The sequence below is a fragment of the Ranitomeya imitator genome, chromosome 7 (genome assembly GCF_032444005.1).
Source record: "Ranitomeya imitator isolate aRanImi1 chromosome 7, aRanImi1.pri, whole genome shotgun sequence".
NCBI lineage: Eukaryota > Metazoa > Chordata > Amphibia > Anura > Dendrobatidae > Ranitomeya > Ranitomeya imitator.
The window spans coordinates 125,202,632-125,223,824 of record NC_091288.1 but is presented as its reverse complement, the minus strand read 5'-3'; the positions used below and the strand labels follow the sequence as shown (position 1 = coordinate 125,223,824).

The 21,193-nt window shown below is 42.7% G+C and overlaps 1 protein-coding gene across 5 annotated transcripts in view; it reads right to left on the bottom strand.

Moving 5' to 3' along the window:
• Positions 1-21,193, bottom strand: part of HIBCH (3-hydroxyisobutyryl-CoA hydrolase) — an 885,760-nt gene that overhangs the window by 615,367 nt on the left and 249,200 nt on the right. For all 5 annotated transcript variants that reach the window (XM_069733795.1, XM_069733794.1, XM_069733798.1 and 2 more), the window contains exon 4: positions 18,913-18,997. In XM_069733795.1, coding sequence (XP_069589896.1) covers positions 18,913-18,997 — 85 coding nt within the window. The remainder of the gene's footprint in view (positions 1-18,912; positions 18,998-21,193) is intronic.

The window sequence follows — 21,193 nt, the reverse complement described above, 5'->3', positions numbered from 1 at the left end:
TGGCGCCACTATCCTCTTCATCGAGTGCAGCTGCAGCGGATCTCACTGATGCCCCGGTCACGGCGTCCTTATTAAGGGAAATGCTGGGGGAGCTCCGTGCCTCCCTGCAGGAAGATATGCGCTCCATGTTGACGGAACTTACAGTGGAGGTGGAGGAACTAGGGAGCCGTACAGATCATCTTGAGCATAAGATGTCTGAATTGGTGGCCTCACATAATGAACTATGGGACGCGCATGAAGATTTGCACTCACTAGCCACTAAGACCCATTCTAAGATCCTGGACCTGGAGGATAGATCCAGGAGGAACAATATAAAGCTCAGAGGCATTGAGGAGGTGGTTGGTTCAGAGGACCTTAGATCCTTTTTACAAGATTTTATTTTAATGAACTAAACCAAAAAGACGTCCCATGTAAACTTAGGGCACTTCCAATTACAGTATACACCAATCTTCCATATTAAATCATATTAAATGGAAATATGAAGAGATCCCACAAAAATACGGATAAAATATAACTTTCATTACACCAAATACCGTTTAGTGGAAGCCGAACAGGAAAAGACCCATAAATAAATTTCAACAGGTAATATGAACTAGTAACAGTCATAAAGCATGGCATAAACTCTGGCTAAGAATATAGCTATACATACCCTAAAGGTATATCCGGATATCATTCCATACCGCCCATATCTCAAAATGCATGACAAATGTAAACACAAATTATCTCAGCCTTAGTGGGGGCACAAAGGATGATCCCTACATCTAATATCCGCCAGTGAAGGTAGTCACCAAATACTAATAATCCTATATGCCAACCTAAAGAGTTTAAGTTAATAGTGCTTACCGCATCTCACATGTGCACCCGTTCGGCCTCCACTCACCCCGACGTACGTTTCACCACCTGCTTCTTCCGGGGGGTGTCAGGGTGAGCGGTAGTCGGGCTTAAGTATAGTGCTCAACCAATCAAAGACACACAGCGGGGAGAATCCAGCACAGCCGTAATGCGTGCATTGCGCACCTGCCCGCCTCCTCTAATGGACGCTTCCCTGGTAGCGCTCAATGGCACGCAAGCACAAAGCCTGCGTGTCACAATAGAGAGTCCAGCGAAGATCCGGGAGGTCCGGAAAACATGTGCATGCGCAAAGGCTGGCGGACCGAACTTGTAAGTTAAAAAGGTAACATGAGAAGGATAAAGGAATACCCGGACAGAGACGTGTCATATGTCTTAAAAATAATGCTTTAATAAAGAAAGAAGATTAACCCACAAAAAACCAGGATGAAAAACACCAGAAAGTGTATAACGTAAGAGTGATATTTATTTACGCAAATATAATGTGTCCATATGGAAAAATAATAATAATGACATGCGGATATCGCATATAAGTGAAAAGTGAACGGTGACCAAAAGAATGGCCACATAAAAATATGTACCGTATATACTCGAGTATAAGCCGAAATTTTCAGCCCAAATTTTTGGGCTGAAAGTGCCCCTCTCGGCTTATACTCGAGTCAAGGTGGGGTGGCAGGGTCGGCGGGTGAGGGGGAGAGGGCGCTGAGGCATACTTACCTAGTCCCAGCGATCCTGGCGCTCCCCCTGCCGTCCCACGGTCTTCTGTGCTACGGCTCTTCCCCTCTTCAGCGGTCACGTGGGACCGCTCATTAGAGAAATGAATACGCGGCTCCACCTCCCATAGGGGTGGAGCCGCATATTCATTTCTCTAATCGGCGGTGTCGGTGACCGCTGATAGAGAAAGAAGCTGCGGCACCGAAGACCGTGGGACAGGCAGAGGGAGACGGACGTCGGGACCAGGTAAGCATGTAATATTCACCTGTCCCCGTTCCAGCCGCCGGGCGCCGCTCCATCTTCCCGGCGTCTCTGCGCTCTGACTGTGCAGGTCAGAGGGCGCGATGACGCATATAGTGTGCGCGGCGCCCTCTGCCTGATCAGTCAGAGCGGAGAGACGCCGGGACCGGACGCCGGAATGAGACGCCTGGAGCTGCAATCAAGAGGTGAGTATGGCTTCTTTCTTTTTTTTATTGCAGCAGCGGCACAGATTTATGTGGAGCATCTATGGGGCAGTATGAACGGTGCAGAGCACTATATGGGGCACAGATATGGGACAGTATGAACGGTACAGAGCACTATATGGCACAGATATGGGGCAATATGAACGGTGCAGAGCACTATATGGGGCACAGATATGGGACAGTATGAACGGTACAGAGCACTATATGGGGCACAGCTATGGGGAAATATGAACAGTGCAGAGCACTACAGGTCCTTCTCAAAAAATTAGCATATAGTGTTAAATTTCATTATTTACCATAATGTAATGATTACAATTAAACTTTCATATATTATAGATTCATTATCCACCAACTGAAATTTGTCAGGTCTTTTATTGTTTTAATACTGATGATTTTGGCATACAACTCCTGATAACCCAAAAAACCTGTCTCAATAAATTAGCATATCAAGAAAAGGTTCTCTAAACGACCTATTACCCTAATCTTCTGAATCAACTAATTAACTCTAAACACATGCAAAAGATACCTGAGGCTTATATAAACTCCCTGCCGGGTTCATTACTCAAAACCCCCATCATGGGTAAGACTAGCGACCTGACAGATGTCAAGAAGGCCATCATTGACACCCTCAAGCAAGAGGGTAAGGCCTAGAAAGAAATTTCTCAACAAATAGGCTGTTCCCAGAGTGCTGTATCAAGGCACCTCAATGGTAAGTCTGTTGGAAGGAAACAATGTGGCAGAAAACGCTGTACAACGAGAAGAGGAGACCGGACCCCGAGGAAGATTGTGGAGAAGGACCGATTCCAGACCTTGTGGAACCTGAGGAAGCAGTGGACTGAGTCTGGTGTGGAAACATCCAGAGCCACCGTGCACAGGCGTGTGCAGGAAATGGGCTACAGGTGCCGCATTCCCCAGGTAAAGCCACTTTTGAACCATAAACAGCGGCAGAGGCGCCTGACCTGGGCTACAGAGAAGCAGCACTGGACTGTTGCTAAGTGGTCCCAAGTACTTTTTTCTGATGAAAGCAAATTTTGCATGTCATTCGGAAATCAAGGTGCCAGAGTCTGGAGGAAGACTGGGGAGAAGGAAATGCCAAAATGCCTGAAGTCCAGTGTCAAGTACCCACAGTCAGTGATGGTGTGGGGTGCCATGTCAGCTGCTGGTGTTCGTCCACTGTGTTTCATCAAGGGCAGGGTCAATGCTTTATGGTGATGAAGATTTCATTTTTTCAGCACGACCTGGCACCTGCTCACAGTGCCAAAACCACTGGTAAATGGTTTACTGACCATGGTATTACTGTGCTCAATTGGCCTGCCAACTCTCCTGACCTGAACCCCATAGAGAATCTGTGGGATATTGTGAAGAGAAAGTTGAGAGACGCAAGACCCAACACTCTGGTTGAGCTTAAGGCCGCTATTGAAGCATCCTGGGCCTCCATAACATCTCAGCAGTGTCACAGGCTGATTGCCTCCATGCCACGCCGCATTGAAGCAGTCATTTCTGCCAAAGGATTCCCGACCAAGTATTGAGTGCATAACTGAACATTATTATTTGATGGTTTTTTGTTTGTTATTAAAAAACACTTTTATTTGATTGGATGGGTGAAATATGCTAATTTATTGAGACAGGTTTTTTGGGTTATCAGGAGTTGTATGCCAAAATCATCAGTATTAAAACAATAAAAGACCTGACAAATTTCAGTTGGTGGATAATGAATCTATAATATATGAAAGTTTAATTGTAATCATTACATTATGGTAAATAATGAAATTTAACACTATATGCTAATTTTTTGAGAAGGACCTGTATATGGGGCACAGATATGGGGAAATATGAACGGTGCAAAGCACTATATGGCACAGCTATGGGGCAATAATGAACGGTGCAGAGCACTATATGGCACAGCTATGGGGCAAGAATGAACGGTGCAGAGCACTATATGGCACAGCTATGGGGCCATAATGAACGGTATGGAGCATCTATTTTTATTTTTGAAATTCACCGGTAGCTGCTGCATTTTCCACCCTAGGCTTATACTCGAGTCAATAAGTTTTCCCAGTTTTTTTGTGGCAAAATTAGGGGGGTCGGCTTATACTTTGGTCGGCTTATACTCGAGTATATACGGTACCTTAAATGGGACAGTTTCCATCCAAAACACATAAAAAATTCTATTGTTTACAGCCAAGCCATCAGATACAATCGTATATGTTCCAACCCAATAGATAGGGATGCACACCTTGGTCGCCTCAGAAAGACCTTTTTGAATCAGGGCTACCATCCAAGAACAATTGAAAATCAGATCACAAGAGTCACCAGAATATCAAGGAATCACCTGCTACATTACAAAGCTAAAGAAGAAAATAACCGGGTACCTCTAGTGGTTACCTACAATCCAAATCTGGAGGTGCTAAAAGGAGTCGCACAGAAATTACAACCTTGACTGCCAAAGATGCCCGCTTACAATCCATTTTTCCAGGCCCCCCACTACTGTGTTTTAGGCAGCCCCCAAATCTAAGAAGCATCCTTGTCAAGAGCTCCCTGTCCTCTCCAACAGCTGCAGGTACCTTTCCTTGCAACCAGAAATATGTAAAACCTGTCCATTTATAATGACCCCGGACAAGATAAAGATCCCCAATTCACTTCAGGACTACAAGATACCAGGTACTTTCAGCTGTATCACTTCTAATGTGGTGTACCTAATTATTTGTACTAAATGTCCAACTGGGGGTCTGTATGTGGGGGAGACAGGGCGGAAACTGAGAACAAGGATGAACTCTCACCGCCATACAATAAGAGAAAAAAGAATGGATATACCTGTGGCAATACATTTCTGTCTCCCAAATCATAACATTATGGACATGAAATTACTTGTGTTAAAAGGTAACTTCAAATCGCAGAAAGACAGAAGAGTCTGGGAATATAAACTGATGACGACCTTTGACAGTCTTAGTGGAGGAATGAATGTGTCACACGGATTTATGTCTCTTTACATCAACTAAGGAACTTGCCCCTCAGACCATGTGGGGTCATCACAACAGAGACCCTAATCACAACACAATAAAACAATCCTTATCTACTAGCTGGCCCAATATTTATGGACCTAACTGTTTATCACCCATGGTAATTTTGCTTCATGTCACCTGGCTTATCCATGGGTTTTTTTTCCCCCTTTTTTTTTTCTTCTATACTATGTTGTGCATAAATATGTGATTCTTCAGAATTTGTTTTAGTCTTTGCCTGATGAAGAGACGTATGTAGTCTCGAAAGCTTGTAATTTGTACCATCTTTTCAGTTAGCCTTTAACCTGTCACCTGAATTTGGAGGGACCAGTTTTGGGTCATATGGGCGGAGTTTTCAGGTGTTTGATTCACCCTTTCCTTACCCGCTGGCTGCATGCTGGCCGAAATATTGGATTGAAGTTCATTCTCTGTCCTCCGTAGTACACGCCAGCGTAAGGCAAGATTGTCTTGCGCAGGCGTGAACTACGGAGGATAGAGAATAAATTTCAATCCAATATTGCGGCCAGCATGCAGCCAGCGGGTAAGGAAAGGGTGAATCAAACACCTGAAAACTCCGCCCATATGACCCAAAACCAGTCCCGCCAAATTCAGGTGACAGGTTCCCTTTAAAAGGTATCAACCACTGAGGACTCTCAATTCTAAACATTTTTCTATCTACTGGCTAACACGGTACCAAGATATATTTCCTTCCTGTATTTTTTGCTAGTAAGTTATAAGGGTTAAAATTTGACCAGCAATTTCTCATTTTTACAACAAAATTGAAACATTTTTTTTAGGAACCACCTCATATTTGAAGATAGTTTGAGGGGTATGTATGGCAGAAAGTACCCAAAAGTGACACCATTCTAAAAACTGCACCCCCTCAAGGTGCTCAAAACAACATTCAAAAAGTTTATTAACCCTTCAGGTGTTTCACAGCAGCAGAAGTAACATGGAAGGAAAAAAAAATGAACATTTAAAGGGACACTGTCACCTGAATTTGGAGGGAACAATCTTCAGCCGTGGAGGCGGGGTTTTTGGGTGTTTGATTCACCCTTTCCTTACCCACTGGCTGCAATATTGGATTGAAGTTCATTCTCTGTCCTCCGTAGTACATGCCTGCACATGGCAATCAGGTAACAGGAGAAATTGGACGCCAAAAGTTGTTGTCCAGTTTGTCCTGAGTACGCTGATACCACATATGTGGGGGTAAACCACTGTTTGGGCACACGTCGGGGCTCGGAAGGGAAGTAGTGATGTTTTGAAATGCAGACTTTGATGTAATGGTCTGCGGGCGTCACGTTGCATTTGCAGAGCCCCTGATCAGCCTAAACAGTAGAAACCCTCCACAAGTGACCCCATTTTGGAAACTAGACCCCCCAAGGAACTTATCTAGATGTGTGGTGAGCACTTTGAACCCCAAAGTGCTTCACAGAAGTCTATAACGCAGAGCCGTGAAAATAAAAAATCATTTTTCTTTCCTCAAAAATGATATTTTAGCCCGCAATTTTATATTTTCACAAGGGTAACAGGAGAAATAAGACCCAAAAAGTTGTTGTCCAGTTTGTCCTGAGTACGCCGATACCCCAAATGTGGGGGTAAACCACTGTTTGGGAACACGCTCGGAAGGGAGGGAGCACCATTTGACATTCTCAACGCAAGATTGGCTGGAATCAATGTGGCGCCATGTCGCGTTTGGAGACCCCCGATGTGCCTAAACAGTTGAAACCCCTCAATTCTAACTCCAACACTAACCCCAACACACCCCTAACCCCAACTCTAACCATGACCCTCATCACAACCCTAAGGCTACTTTCACATTTCCGTCGGTACCGGGCCGTCGCAAACAGTCGGCCCGACGTACCGAAGGACGTTTTGCTAAATTTAGCACAACGTGGGCAGCGGATGCAGTTTTACAACGCATCTGCTGCCCATTCTGATGGGCGGGGAGGAGGGGTCGGAGTTTTGGCCGCACATGTGCGGTCGACAATGGCGGACATGTCGCACAAAAAAAGTTACATTGAACTTTTTTGTGCCGACGGTCTGCCAAAACACGACGACGGATGCGACGTGTGGCCATACGTCGCTAATGCAAGTCTATGGAGAAAATTTGCATCCTGCAGGCAACTTTGCAGGATGCGTTTTTTTTTCCCCAAAACGACGCATTGCGACGTAGCCCAAACGACGGAAGTGTGAAAGTAGCCTAACCCCAACACACCTCTAACCCTACTCCAAACCCTAACCACAAGCCTAACCCTAACCCCAACACACTCCTAACCCTAATCTTAACCCTAAATCCAACCCTATCCTAAAGGCTATGTTCCCACGTTGTGGATTTGTGTGCGGATTTTTCCGCACAGGTTTTTAAAAATCCACAGGTAAAACGCACCGTGTTTTACCTGCGGATTTACCACGTATTTACAGTGTTCTTTGTGCAGATTTCACCTGCGGATTCCTATACAGGAACAGGTGTAAAACGCTGAAGAATCCGCACAAAAATTGACATGCTGCGGAAAATACCGAGCGGTATTTTCAGCACCATGGGCACAGCGGATTTGGTTTTCCACAGTTTACGTGGCACTGTAAAAGTGATGGAAAACGGATATGAATCCGCAGCCAAATCCGCACCGTGTGCACATAGCCCTATTACATAGTTAGTAAGGCCGAAAAAAGACATTTGTCCATCCAGTTCAGCCTATATTCCATCATAATAAATCCCCAGATTTACGTCCTTCTACAGAACCTAATAATTGTATGATACAATATTGTTCTGCTCCAGGAAGACATCCAGGCCTCTCTTGAACCCCTCGACTGAGTTCGCCATCACCACCTCCTCAGGCAAGCAATTCCAGATTCTCACTGCCCTAACAGTAAAGAATCCTCTTCTATGTTGGTGGAAAAACCTTCTCTCCTCCAGACGCAAAGAATGCCCCCTTGTGCCCGTCACCTTCCTTGGTATAAACAGATCCTCAGCGAGATATTTGTATTGTCCCCTTATATACTTATACATGGTTATTAGATCGCCCCTCAGTCGTCTTTTTTCTAGACTAAATAATCCTAATTTCGCTAATCTATCTGGGTATTGTAGTTCTCCCATCCCCTTTATTAATTTTGTTGCACTCCTTTGTACTCTCTCTAGTTCCATGATATCCTTCCTGAGCACCGGTGCCCAAAACTGGACACAGTACTCCATGTGCGGTCTAACTAGCGATTTGTACAGAGGCAGTATAATGCTCTCATCATGTGTATCCAGACCTCTTTTAATGCACCCCATGATCCTGTTTGCCTTGGCAGCTGCTGCCTGGCACTGGCTGCTCCAGGTAAGTTTATCATTAACTAGGATCCCCAAGTCCTTCTCCCTGTCAGATTTACCCAGTGGTTTCCCGTTCAGTGTGTAATGGTGATATTGATTCCTTCTTCCCATGTGTATAACCTTACATTTATCATTGTTAAACCTCATCTGCCACCTTTCAGCCCAAGTTTCCAACTTATCCAGATCCATCTGTAGCAGAATACTATCTTCTCTTGTATTAACTGCTTTACATAGTTTTGTATCATCTGCAAATATCGATATTTTACTGTGTAAACCTTCTACCAGATCATTAATGAATATGTTAAAGAGAACAGGTCCCATTACTGACCCCTGCGGTACCCCACTGGTCACAGCAACCCAGTTAGAGACTATACCATTTATAACCACCCTCTGCTTTCTATCACTAAGCCAGTTACTAACCCATTTACACACATTTTCCCCCAGACCAAGCATTCTCATTTTGTGTACCAACCTCTTGTGCGGCACGGTATCAAACGCTTTGGAAAAATCGAGATATACCACGTCCAATGACTCACCGTGGTCCAGCCTATAGCTTACCTCTTCATAGAAACTGATTAGATTGGTTTGACAGGAGCGATTTCTCATAAACCCATGCTGATATGGAGTTAAACAGTTATTCTCATTGAGATAATCCAGAATAACATCCCTCAGAAACCCTTCAAATATTTTACCAACAATAGAGGTTAGACTTACTGGCCTATAATTTCCAGGTTCACTTTTAGAGCCCTTTTTGAATATTGGCACCACATTTGCTATGCGCCAGTCCTGCGGAACAGACCCTGTCGCTATAGAGTCCCTAAAAATAAGAAATAATGGTTTATCTATTACATTACTTAGTTCTCTTAGTACTCGTGGGTGTATGCCATCCGGACCCGGAGATTTATCTATTTTAATCTTATTTAGCCGGTTTCGCACCTCTTCTTGGGTTAGATTGGTGACCCTTAATATAGGGTTTTCATTGTTGCTTGGGATTTCACCTAGCATTTCATTTTCCACCATGAAGACCGTGGAGAAGAAGGTGTTTAATATGTTAGCTTTTTCCTCGTCATCTACAACCATTCTTTCCTCACTATTTTTTAAGGGGCCTACATTTTCAGTTTTTATTCTTTTACTATTGATATAGTTGAAGAACTATAACCCTAACCCTAATTGCAACCCTAACCCTAATTGCAACCCAAACCCTAGTTCTAACCCCAATTGCAACCCTAATTCTAACCCTAACCCTAGTGGAAAAATAAAAATATGGGCGGCGCCCATCCTAGAAACCAGACGGACATCGGGAGGGACCCTGGGACTTCGGAGGTGGGATCGGACACGGGAAGGGGGGGGGGGGGGGGTAGGGCACCAGAGAGGAAGGAGGGGAGAGGAGGGGAGATGATTGCAGCAGAGGACAAAACGGAAGGGAAGGAAAGACTGACGGCAGATCGCCGCTGTCAGTTGGTGGTAGGGGCATATCGGGGTCTCCAGCCGTGGCCAATAATATGGCAGCATCGGCCATGGCTGGATTGTAATATTTCACCAAGTTTCATTGGTGTAATATTACAAATTGCTCTGATTGGCTTTTTCACTTTTTTGACAGCCAATCAGAGCGATCGTAGCCATGGGGGGGGGGGGGGGGGGGGTGCAAAGCCACCCCCCTGGGCTGAAGTATCACTCCCCCTGGTCCTGTAGGTCGGGAGAAATTTGAGTTAACCCTTTCACCCGATCTGCAGGAATGTGATAATTCTGTGACACAGCATGTGCGTCACAGGTTGTACTGGCACAGAAATTTCATGATGCATACGCTGTGTCACAGGTCGGAAAGGGGTTAAATTTGGCATGGCTTAAATTAAAATAATTAGCCAAAACATTTTTTTAATCAGATATTTTTTTATTGAAGTAGTCAGAACATAACAGAATTTTCACCAAACAACCTCACAATCTTTCCCACATATGCAGCGTCAATAGTAAAAGGATCTAATGTTAAAAATAATTTAAAAAATAAAAAAATCATTATATACTCACCTTCCGCCGCCTTTCCAGCTCCTCGCGACGCTCCGGTAACCATGCAAGTGGCAGGTTCCGGTGGCAAGGATGGTATGTGACAAGGACCTGCCATGATGTCACGGTCATGTGACCGCAACCTTATCACAGGTCCTGCGCGAGAAGGACCTGCCATGACATCACGGTCATGTGACCGCGACGTCATCACGGGTCCTGCGCTACCAACCCTGGGGCCGGAAGCTGCCGAGTGCACCGCACACAGGCGACATTACTATAAGGGCTCCCTCGGAAGGTGAGTATATGTAGATTTTTTAACCTGTGACATACGTGGCTGGGCAATATACTATGTGGCTCTGTGCTGTATACTACGTCACTGTGCAATATACTACGTGGCTCTGTGCTGTATACTATGTCACTGGGCAATATACTACGTAACTGGGCAATATACTATGTGGCTGGGCAATATACTACGTGACTGGGCCCCTGAAGAAGGATCGCTGAAACGCGCATTGGGGTGGGCTGGAGCCGTCTCTCCTCCTCAGTTACGTTCTGGGTATGTTCTCTATATGATTTCTTCTGTATCTATACGCTATGTGTACTTATATGTATGCAAGCACGATTACATCTGTATGCCCTAACAGATACTACTATCGTATATTGATTTAGCATGTAGGGCATGCATAACATTGATTTGTATATGTTGCACTGCTGCATATGAGGAGTTGTTTCTGGTCTCCATGTGCTCCATGTTGGTGGTAGGTTGTTTTATCCACCATTGTCTGTTTCCCTTGTCATGTTCACTTTATATTTAATAAAATGTATATTGTTATATTGTATGGATTTCTTGCACCATTTTTTAGTGGTTTTTCTTGCGTTTGCAGCATGGGTGTTTTCCGTTATATCCATATTAACAGGTTTCTATTAATTGTTTCTTGATACATTCATTATCATTATGTTTCCATGGTTACAGTTATTTTGCCTGTTGTCTATTCCTTGCGTTTATACGTGACTGGGCAATATACTACGTGGTTGGGCAACATACTACGTGGTTGGGCAATATACTACGTGGCTGGGCAATATACTATGTGGGCTGTGCAATATACTACGTGGGCTGTGCAATATACTACATGGACATGCATATTCTAGAATACCCGATGCGTTAGAATCGGGCCACCATCTAGTATGTATGTATATATATATATATATATATATATATATATATATATATATATATATATATATATATATATATATATATATATATATATATATATATATATATATATATATATATATATATATATATTAGATTGTGGCCCGATTCTAACGCATCGGGTATTCTAGAATATGCATGTCCACGTAGTATATGGACAATAATGATTCCAGAATTCGCGGCAGACTGTGCCCATCGCTGATTGGTCGAGGCAACCTTTATGACATCGTCGCCATGGCAACCATTATGATATCTGCATCGATATTGTGCCCGTCGCTGAATCAGAAACGTGGGATTTCTACGTCCTTTATGACATCATCGTCGCTGTGCCCGTTGCTGATTGGTCGAGGCCTGGCGGCCTCGACCAATCAGAGACGCGGGATTTCCAGGACAGACAGACAGACAGAAAGACAGACAGATGGAAAAACCCTTAGACAATTATATATATAGATATATATATATATATATCACATTTTAAAAGTAAGGAAATTGTCCAATGAGAAAGTTTGGGCACCCTTTAAGATTTGTGTCTTCAAATAACTTTGACCAAGGATACAGACTTAAAGGGAACCTGTAACCCCGTTTTTTCAGATTGAGATAAAAATACTGTTAAATAGGACCTGCGCTATGCGTTACAATAGTGTATGTAGTGTACCCTGATTCCCCACCTATGCTGCGAAATACATTACCAAAAGTCGCCGTTTTCGCCTGTCAATCAGGCTGATCAGGTCGGGTGGGCGTGGTGACATCGCTGTTTCTTCCCCAGCTTTCCGTTGGTGGCGTAGTGGTGTGCGCATGTCCAAGTGCCAAATCCACTGCACGCAGGTGAAGAAAAAGCGCGCGATCTGCGCTATTACCCTTGTCATCGGTGGGGGCGGCCATCTTCCTGAGGCCGCGCGTGCGCAGATGGAGTGCTCTGCTGCACGGGGCTTCAGGAAAATGGCCGCGGGATGCCGCGCGTGCGCAGATGGAGATCGCGGCGGCCATTTTCCTGAAGCCGAGATGCAAACTCGGCTTTGGGAAAATGACCGCCGCGATCGCCATCTGCGTAATTAACATCACATTCGTGTCTAACTTATGCATTCTGCATAGCGCAGGTACTGTGTTCTTTTTCTGTAGTTTCATCACTTCCCTATGTGGTTTAGGGCTACATAGCTGACACTATGCATCTACACTAGCATCGCTCCACACTGAACCCATTCTTATCTTTATGTTTTATCTATCTTATCTTCTTCAGGAAAAATTCAAACTCGATATAGATTTTGTCTCATACCTCAATATTAAAAGATGAATTATTAACTTCAATAAGGCTACTTTCACACTAGCGTTAACTGCAATACGTTACAATGCGTCGTTTTGCAGAAAAAAACGCATCCAGCAAAATATTTTGCTGGATGCGTTTTTTCCCCATAGACTTGTATTGGCGACGCATTGCGACGGATTTGCATACGTCGGTATACGTCTTTCGACGGATGCGTCGAAATTAGGCGACACGTCGTCTGGAAAAACGTAGATTGCAACGTTTTTTGGCTCCGACAAAAAAAGTGTCTCGGCGCATTCATCGGCATGCGTCTTTGGCTACAATGAAAGTCTATGAGCGACGGATGCGTCGAGACACGTCGTACGACGCAATGCAGTGCTGCAATACGTTTTTTTCTACTGAGCATGCTCAGAAACAGGATTTTTTTAGCTAATTGGCCAGACATCCCCAAATAGACGGATCCGTCGAAATGCTGTATGCGTTGCATACATTTTGCACTTTTTTGACGCATCCGTTTTTTTGGCAAAAAGACGTTTTTGTGACGGTTTGCAGTTAACGCTAGTGTGAAAGTAGCCTAAAATAAGAACTTTCAGAAGGTACCAATCCAAACAAAGATCTCGATTTAGAGAACCTCACATCTCCTCCAATTGGAGTATTAGAAATCTTTATTAACACTCTAATAATGACCTAGAATTTTTGAAATCTAACAATATAAATAATTGGAAGAAAGAGGCCGGTGGAAAAAGCTATAAAAATGTTCATACAAGTCGAATCTTTGCCTATACTCTCCATGAAACATACTACAAATAATAACCAGATGGTACCTCACCACTCATGCATAACATTTTTTCATCTCACTCTGCCCTTTGCTGGAGAGAATGTGGCTCCAATGGACACTTGAAACTTCTCTTTTGGAATTGTATATGTATTAAAAGTCTTTGGGGGAAAGTGGGATCTTTAATTCTTGATATCATTGGTAGTCATCTTACACTAACTCCTCAACTAGCATTATTCTCTTTGGGCATAGATCTTTTAAAAAAACATCATTATATTGTCTGTCACATACTTATTACTACCAACCATCTGATAGCTAACTTTTGGAAGCACAAAGATCCCCCTACAATAAAAGATATTATGGAATGGATTGTGACCCATAACATTTATGAACATAACTACGTTCTTGAAAAACTAACATTGCAAAATTAAAAAAATAAATAAATAAATTGGTCTCTCTGGAATTAAACATTTTGGACAAATCTGATTTAATTGCTTAGCAATACCACCTGTCAGGCAGTTGACAACCTTATAGGTATCCTAGAAACATCATAATTTAGTTATAAATGTTTACTAGATGGAGGCCTGATGCTATCGCATGGGGAGGACGGTAAGGTCACGATGGGGGCAGACTAGGCAGGGTTGAAAATATCTCCCCCATGTGCTCACCTACCTATCCACTCTCGCTTTCCCCATGTGCTGACTTCTCCCGTCTGTGCTCTTTTCTTTGACCTGTCTACCCCATGTGCTAAGATAGCGGAATATACACTTAGTAGAAGAAGAGGATCATCACTGCACTGCCGCCAGAAAGAATTCCAGAAATAGTAAAGGCTCAATGGTTTATTCAATGCGTTTCAGGGTTCAGACGACCCCCCTTCGTCAGGACAACCACTTACAATATCAAGATAGCGGCCGTCACATTAAAACTGCACAGGCGCTCCTCCTGTACAAAGACGGCGGAGGTCAGTGAATCATTCGGCTGATGCCGGAGGTTGCGTGATTGCGACTGTGTTCTGCTAGTGATACCACGCAAGAGGCTGCGTACGGCGCATACAGTGCGTGTGTATGTGGTGTGTCCGGCGTATACTCTGTGTGTGTGTGTGTTGCATATGGCATATACAGTGGGTGCGTGCGTGTGTATGTTTGGGGTGCGTACGGCGTATACAGTGTGTGTGTGGGTGTGCATGCGTGCGACGATGTCCCGCTGGTGGTACCACGCAAGAGGCTGCTACCACCAGCAGTTTCCATACTGAGACACCCATCACTTGGGTGTCCTAATATGGCGGTCGGTGAACTACCGCCGCTTGGAATCCTGGAATCTGGACAGAACAAGATGTGAAGACATTACAAGGTAAGTATATATTAAGATTATAATATTTACCGGTCAATTGATAGACATTGAGTAGTTCTGACTCCCCTTTTCTTCTTCCCCTCTATCGTTTTTTTCTATTTCTTTCCCCCTTTCCGCCTCCCCCAACCCGGTTATTTTTTCACACCTTTTATCTCAACAATTTAGACTTCTTTTTCTTACCCTCTCAACCCTGTTAAAGGGAACCTGTCACCCCGTTTTTTCAGATTGAGATATAAATACTGTTAAATAGGGCCTGCGCTGTGCGTTACAATAGTGTATGTAGTGTACCCTGATTCCCCACCTATGCTGCGAAATACATTACCAAAGTCGCCGTTTTCGCCTGTCAATCAGGCTGGTCAGGTCAGGTGGGCGTGGTGACATCGCTGTTTCTTCCCCAGCTTTCCGTTGGTGGCGTAGTGGTGTGCGCATGTCCAAGTTCCGAATCCACTGCCCGCAGGTGAAGAAAAAGCGCGCGATCTGCGCTATTACCCTTGTCATCGGTGGGGGCGGCCATCTTCCTGAGGCCGCGCGTGCGCAGATGGAGTGCTCTGCTGCACGGGGCTAATAACGCAGATCGTGCGCTTTTTCTTCACCTGCGCGCAGTGGATTCGGCACTTGGACATGCGCACACCACTACGCCACCAACGGAAAGCTGGGGAAGAAACAGCGATGTCACCACGCCCACCTGACCTGACCAGCCTGATTGACAGGTGAAAACGGCGACTTTGGTAATGTATTTCGCAGCATAGGTGGGAAATCAGGGTACACTACATACACTATTGTAACGCACAGCGCAGGCCCCATTTAACAGTATTTTTATCTCAATCTGAAAAAACGGGGGTGACAGGTTCCCTTTAATTTATAGTTACAAATTATGGTTAAGAGTTATGTTTTAATAACAATTCTAGCATTGACCTAATTTTTTCTTTTTCATAAACATAAAAATAAGAATAATGCATTAATTTAAGCAATACTACAAAGGGGTTAAATGGCCAGGATCAGAGCTAGCTCAATTCCAAAACATTGCAGCAGCGTGTCAGCTGCATGATACAACTGCCATGCTTTGGTAATGGAGAGTGCTCAGTATCTGTGTCTGCAATATGCCAAAGCAGTACATGTAGTGTACTTAGTGTTAAGGGGGTTGTCCACTAATAGGACCCCCTTCTTGATCTAAATGTTTCACCCCAATAAAATAACAAAGCTCATAGTCACCTCCCGTGCCAGGGTCAATCCAGCGGTGTTAGCACTCGCAGTCCTGAGGATCTCGTGAGGTTCTTGTGACATGTGATGCCGGCGCCCAATCAGCGCTGGCGTCACTGTCCCCACCTTCAGACAAATCAAACATGAGCTGCAGCTGATGCTGGACTTCCTTTTCATGTTCGATTCGACAAGAGGCAGGGACAGTGATGCCAGCGCTGATTGGGCGCTAGTGTCACATGTCACAAAACCGCACGAAAGTGGTGAGACCGCAAGTACCGACACCACATGAACGGGCGGTGAGTATAAGCTTTATTATTTTATGGGTTCCAAGCGAGGAATTTGAGAAGTTGTCCAAGTAGAGGATAACTTCTTTTTAGTCCACGCTGTCAGTGCTGCACATATATGGGATCGAATGTGCAGGCAAACAGCACGCTGGTCGAACAATAACCTGTTTGCCAGCACACACAAGCATTGTTCCATATGTACAAATAGTCAGTAAAGAAATATAAAATTATATATATATATATATATATATATATATATATATATATATATATATATATATATATATATATATATATATATATATATATATATATATATATATATATAGTAGCAGACATGACAGGAAAGTTTTAGTACGATAGACTGGACCCAGTATATAACACATGGTAGGATTGAGGTCAAATACATTTAAGTGGGAGGAAAACAATACAAACATTGAATAACACCTGCACTTGCTCACACTTCAAAAAGTAATACTAAAAGCAGCAAAGTGGCATTAAACACCCCTAGTAGTCTAGCAGGTAAAAACAAAAACACCTGTAAAATAAATATAGGACACTGAGCAAGATGGATAGATAGTATTAGACACAAAAAAAAGAGGTAGCAGGTACACAGTCATTTATTTGTTTATATATACAGTTACGTCCATATATATATTTGGAAAGGGACAACATATTTCTAATTTTGGTTATAGACATTACCACAATGAATTTTAAACAAAACAATTCAGATGCAGTTGAAGTTCAGACTTTCAGCTTTCATTTGAGGGTATCCACATTAAAATTGGATGAAGGGTTTAGGAGTTTCAGCTCCTTAACATTTCCCACCCTGTTTTTAAAGGGACCAAAAGTAAGGCTGTACCACGCCTTCGCCATACTTTTCTCTTTCCATCATTCTGGTAGAGGTTGATCTTGGTTTCATCTGTCCAAAGAATGTTCTTCCAGAACTGTGCTGGCTTTTTTAGATGTTTTTTAGCAAAGTTCAGTCTAGTCATTTTATTCTTGATGCTTATGAGTGGCTTGCACCATGCAGTGAACCCTCTGTATTTACTTTCATGCAGTCTTCTCTTTATGGTAGATTTGGATATGGATACACCTACCTCCTGGAGTGTTGTTCACTTGGCTGGCTGTTGTGAAGGGGTTTCTCTTCACCATGGAGATTATTCTGCGATCATCCACCACTATTGCCTTCCGTGGGCGCCCAGGTCTTTTTGCATTGATGAGTTCACCAGTGCTTTCTTTCTTTCTCAGGATGTACCAAACTGTAGATTTTGCCACTCCTAATATTGTAGCAATTTCTCGGATGGTTTTTTTTTCCTGTTTTTGCAGCTTAAGGATGGCTTGTTTCACCCGCATGGAGAGCTCCTTTGACCGCATGTTTACTTCACAGCAAAACCTTCCAAATGCAAGCATCACACCTCAAATCAACTCCAGGCCTTTTATCTGCTTAATTGAGAATTACATAATGAAGAGATTGCCCACACCTTTCCATGAAATAACCTTGGAGTCAATTGTCCAATTACTTTTGGTCCCTTTAAAAACAGGGTGGCACATGTTAAGGAGCTGAAACGCCTATACCCTTCATCCAATTTTAGTTTCAAAAAGTTTTATTGAAATTTCAACATTCAACAATTATAAAACGTAGTTTAAATGTGAATATGCTCCCTCACAGGGGAGTCTATTAACGAGAAATATAAGAACACATATCTATCATGGATGTAAGGGGGGACACTACAAAGACAACACAAGGAATAAACATGGAGGGTAAGGGGATCTGCATTTACATTTTAATTTGTAACAAACTTTGTCCCCACAGACCGAATCACTATGGGGACAGATGTAGAGTCCGACTCCTTCATCCAATTTTAATGTGGCTACCCTCAAATGAAAGCTGAAAGTCTGAACTTCAACTGCATATGAATTGTTTTGTTTAAAATTCATTGTGGTAGTGTCTATAACCAAAATTAGAAATATGTTGTCTCTGTTCAAATATATATATGGATGCAACTGTATGTTAAGGATGTGATTTGTGTGCTTCGGCTTGACCTAGTACTAGCAACAGGGTCACTGGCTTAACCGTTAATGTACCATTAGTACTTTTACTGATGACATAAGGGGCTACACATTATACATGTACAGTTCCATGTACACCAAACAGGTTGTTTCCTTTTTTGGCTTTTTTAATTTATTTTCACGATACTTATTTTACTTTTCATCAATAACAACCTGGTTGGTTGGTAGCTCCTTTCTTCAATCAATGCACAACCTGTGTTTGGACCTTTGATCCATTGATTGATTGTAATATTGCTCTCACTTTTTTATAGTCTTTGGTTATTTGTTGTCTACTGTCTATGATGTCCTCAAATTGAATATGATTTTTTGTATTTTCCTCTTTTGATGTGTCTAATGCTATATATCCATCAAGCGCAGTGTCCTATATTTATTTTACTTTAAAGTGAGAGTTGTAATTAAAAACAACCCCTTACCTACTATGTCTCCTCCAGCACAGAAAGCTTTGCCTCCAGCACCCTTCATTATCACTAGAAATGTTTCGGGGTCCTCTTCCCAAAGCTAAACAAAAGCACAAATAGTCAATTGGGACAAATCTATATAGCAAAGCGTTCAATAGCTGTAACTACTTTACAATTAAAGACTAAGGAAACATTAAACTATTCATCTATTTAACCTTCAGCTTCATTGTCCGGAGTCCTCTTGTCTACCACCGTTTAGTATATTTTCATGCAACTTTTATATTTTCTCAAGAGTTAAAAAATAAAATTTTAAGGCAGAAATCACACCAGGACATACTAGCCCGTTTTTCTTTTTTTAAATGTTTTTCGTTGGCATCTTCTGCGTACATTTTCTTTCAGCATTTTTTTTTTTCAGCAATTTTTTTTAGCAGCAGATTTTCAGGTGTTTTACAAAATCCTTAAAGAAATGAATAAAATGCCAGTGTTTTTGTGGAAACGTTTACAAATTGCTTAAAGAAGTGTTTTCATTTTTAGCCATCCCATAGATTCCTCTTGCATATTACGGATGGCTTCATAGCGGAAAGTGAATGAAAAATGGTCAGGTCACTTATTTTCACTGCTTGGCATTTTTAACCCCTTTTCCGTGTTCGTTTTTCACTCCCCTCCTTCCCAGAATCATAACTTTTTTATTTTTCCATCAATTTGGCCATGTGAGGGCTTATTTTTTGCGGGACGAGTTGTACTTTTGAACAACATAATTGGTTTTAGCATGTCGTGTACTAGAAAACGGGAAAAAAATTCCAAGTGCGGTGAAATTGCAAAAAAAGTGCAGTCCCACACTTGTTTTTTGTTTGGCTTTTTTGCTAGGTTCACTAAATGCTAAAACTGACCTGATATTATGATTCTCCAGGTCAGTACGAGTTCATAGACACCTAACATGACTAGGCTATTTTTTACCTAAGTGGTGAAAAAAATTTCCAAACTTTGCTAAAAAAAAAAAATTTGTGCCATTTTCCGATACCCGTAGCTTCTCCATTTTCCGTGATCTGGGGTTGGGTGAGGGCTTATTTTTTGTGTGCAGAGATGACGTTTTTAATGATAGCATTTTGGTGCAGATACGTTCTTTTGATCGCCCGTTATTGCATTTTAATGCAATGTCGCGGCGACCAAAAAAAGTAATTCTGGCGTTTCTAATTTTTTTTCTCGCTACGCTGTTTAGCGATCAGGTTAATGCTTTTTTTTTAATTGATAGATCGAGCGATTCTGAACGCAGCGATACCAAATATGTGTAGATTTGATTATTTTTTTTTATTATTTATTTTGATTGGGGCAAAAGGGGGGTGATTATATTTTTTTTTATTTTTTTCACATTTTTTTTTAACTTTTTTTTTTTTTTTTTTTTACTTTTGCCATGCTTCAATAGACTCCATGGGAGGCTAGAAGCAGGCACAGCACGATCGCCTCTGCTACATAGCAGCGATCTGCTGTTCGCTGCTATGTAGCAGAAAATCAGGTGTGCTGTGAGCGCCGACCACAGGGTGGCGCTCACAGCTACCGGCGATCAGTAACCATAGAGGTCTCAAGGACCTCTATGGTTACAATGTACAAGCAACGCCGTCCTCCGATCATGTGACGGGGGTCGGCGATGCCGTCATTTCCGGCCGTCCGGCCGGATGCGGTAATTAAATGTTGCTGTCAGCGTTTGACAGCGGCATTTAACTAGTTAATAGGCGCGGGCGCATCGCGATTCTGCCTGCGCCTATTACGGGCACATGTCCGCTGTTCAAAACAGCTAACATGTCCCGGCTGTGATGCGGGCTCACCACCGGAGCCCACATCAAAGCGGGGCTTCTGACCTCGGACGTAATATCCTGTCCGAGGTCAGAAAGGGGTTAGACCTGAACAAAAACTTGAACATATGCACAGTATTTTCTTTTTGCATAGGAATGAATAGGAGAGTCTTTCAAGCGTTTTTTTCAGACTTTTTTTTTTTTTTTGGACAGGACCAGCTGAAAAAACTCCTGAAAAAAACATTTAAAAAAAAAATGTGTGATCATACTTTTACTTTTTACATTATTACAATAGCAACACTGGAGCAGAATTGTTGACAATGAAAGAATACGGAGTATGAACATTTTATATACAAAGTAGAGATTCCATGTATTCCGACAAAAAAATTTTTTTAAAAAATTATATATATATATATATATATACAGTGGGGCAAAAAAGTATTTAGTCAGTCAGCAATAGTGCAAGTTCCACCACTTAAAAAGATGAGAGGCGTCTGTAATATACA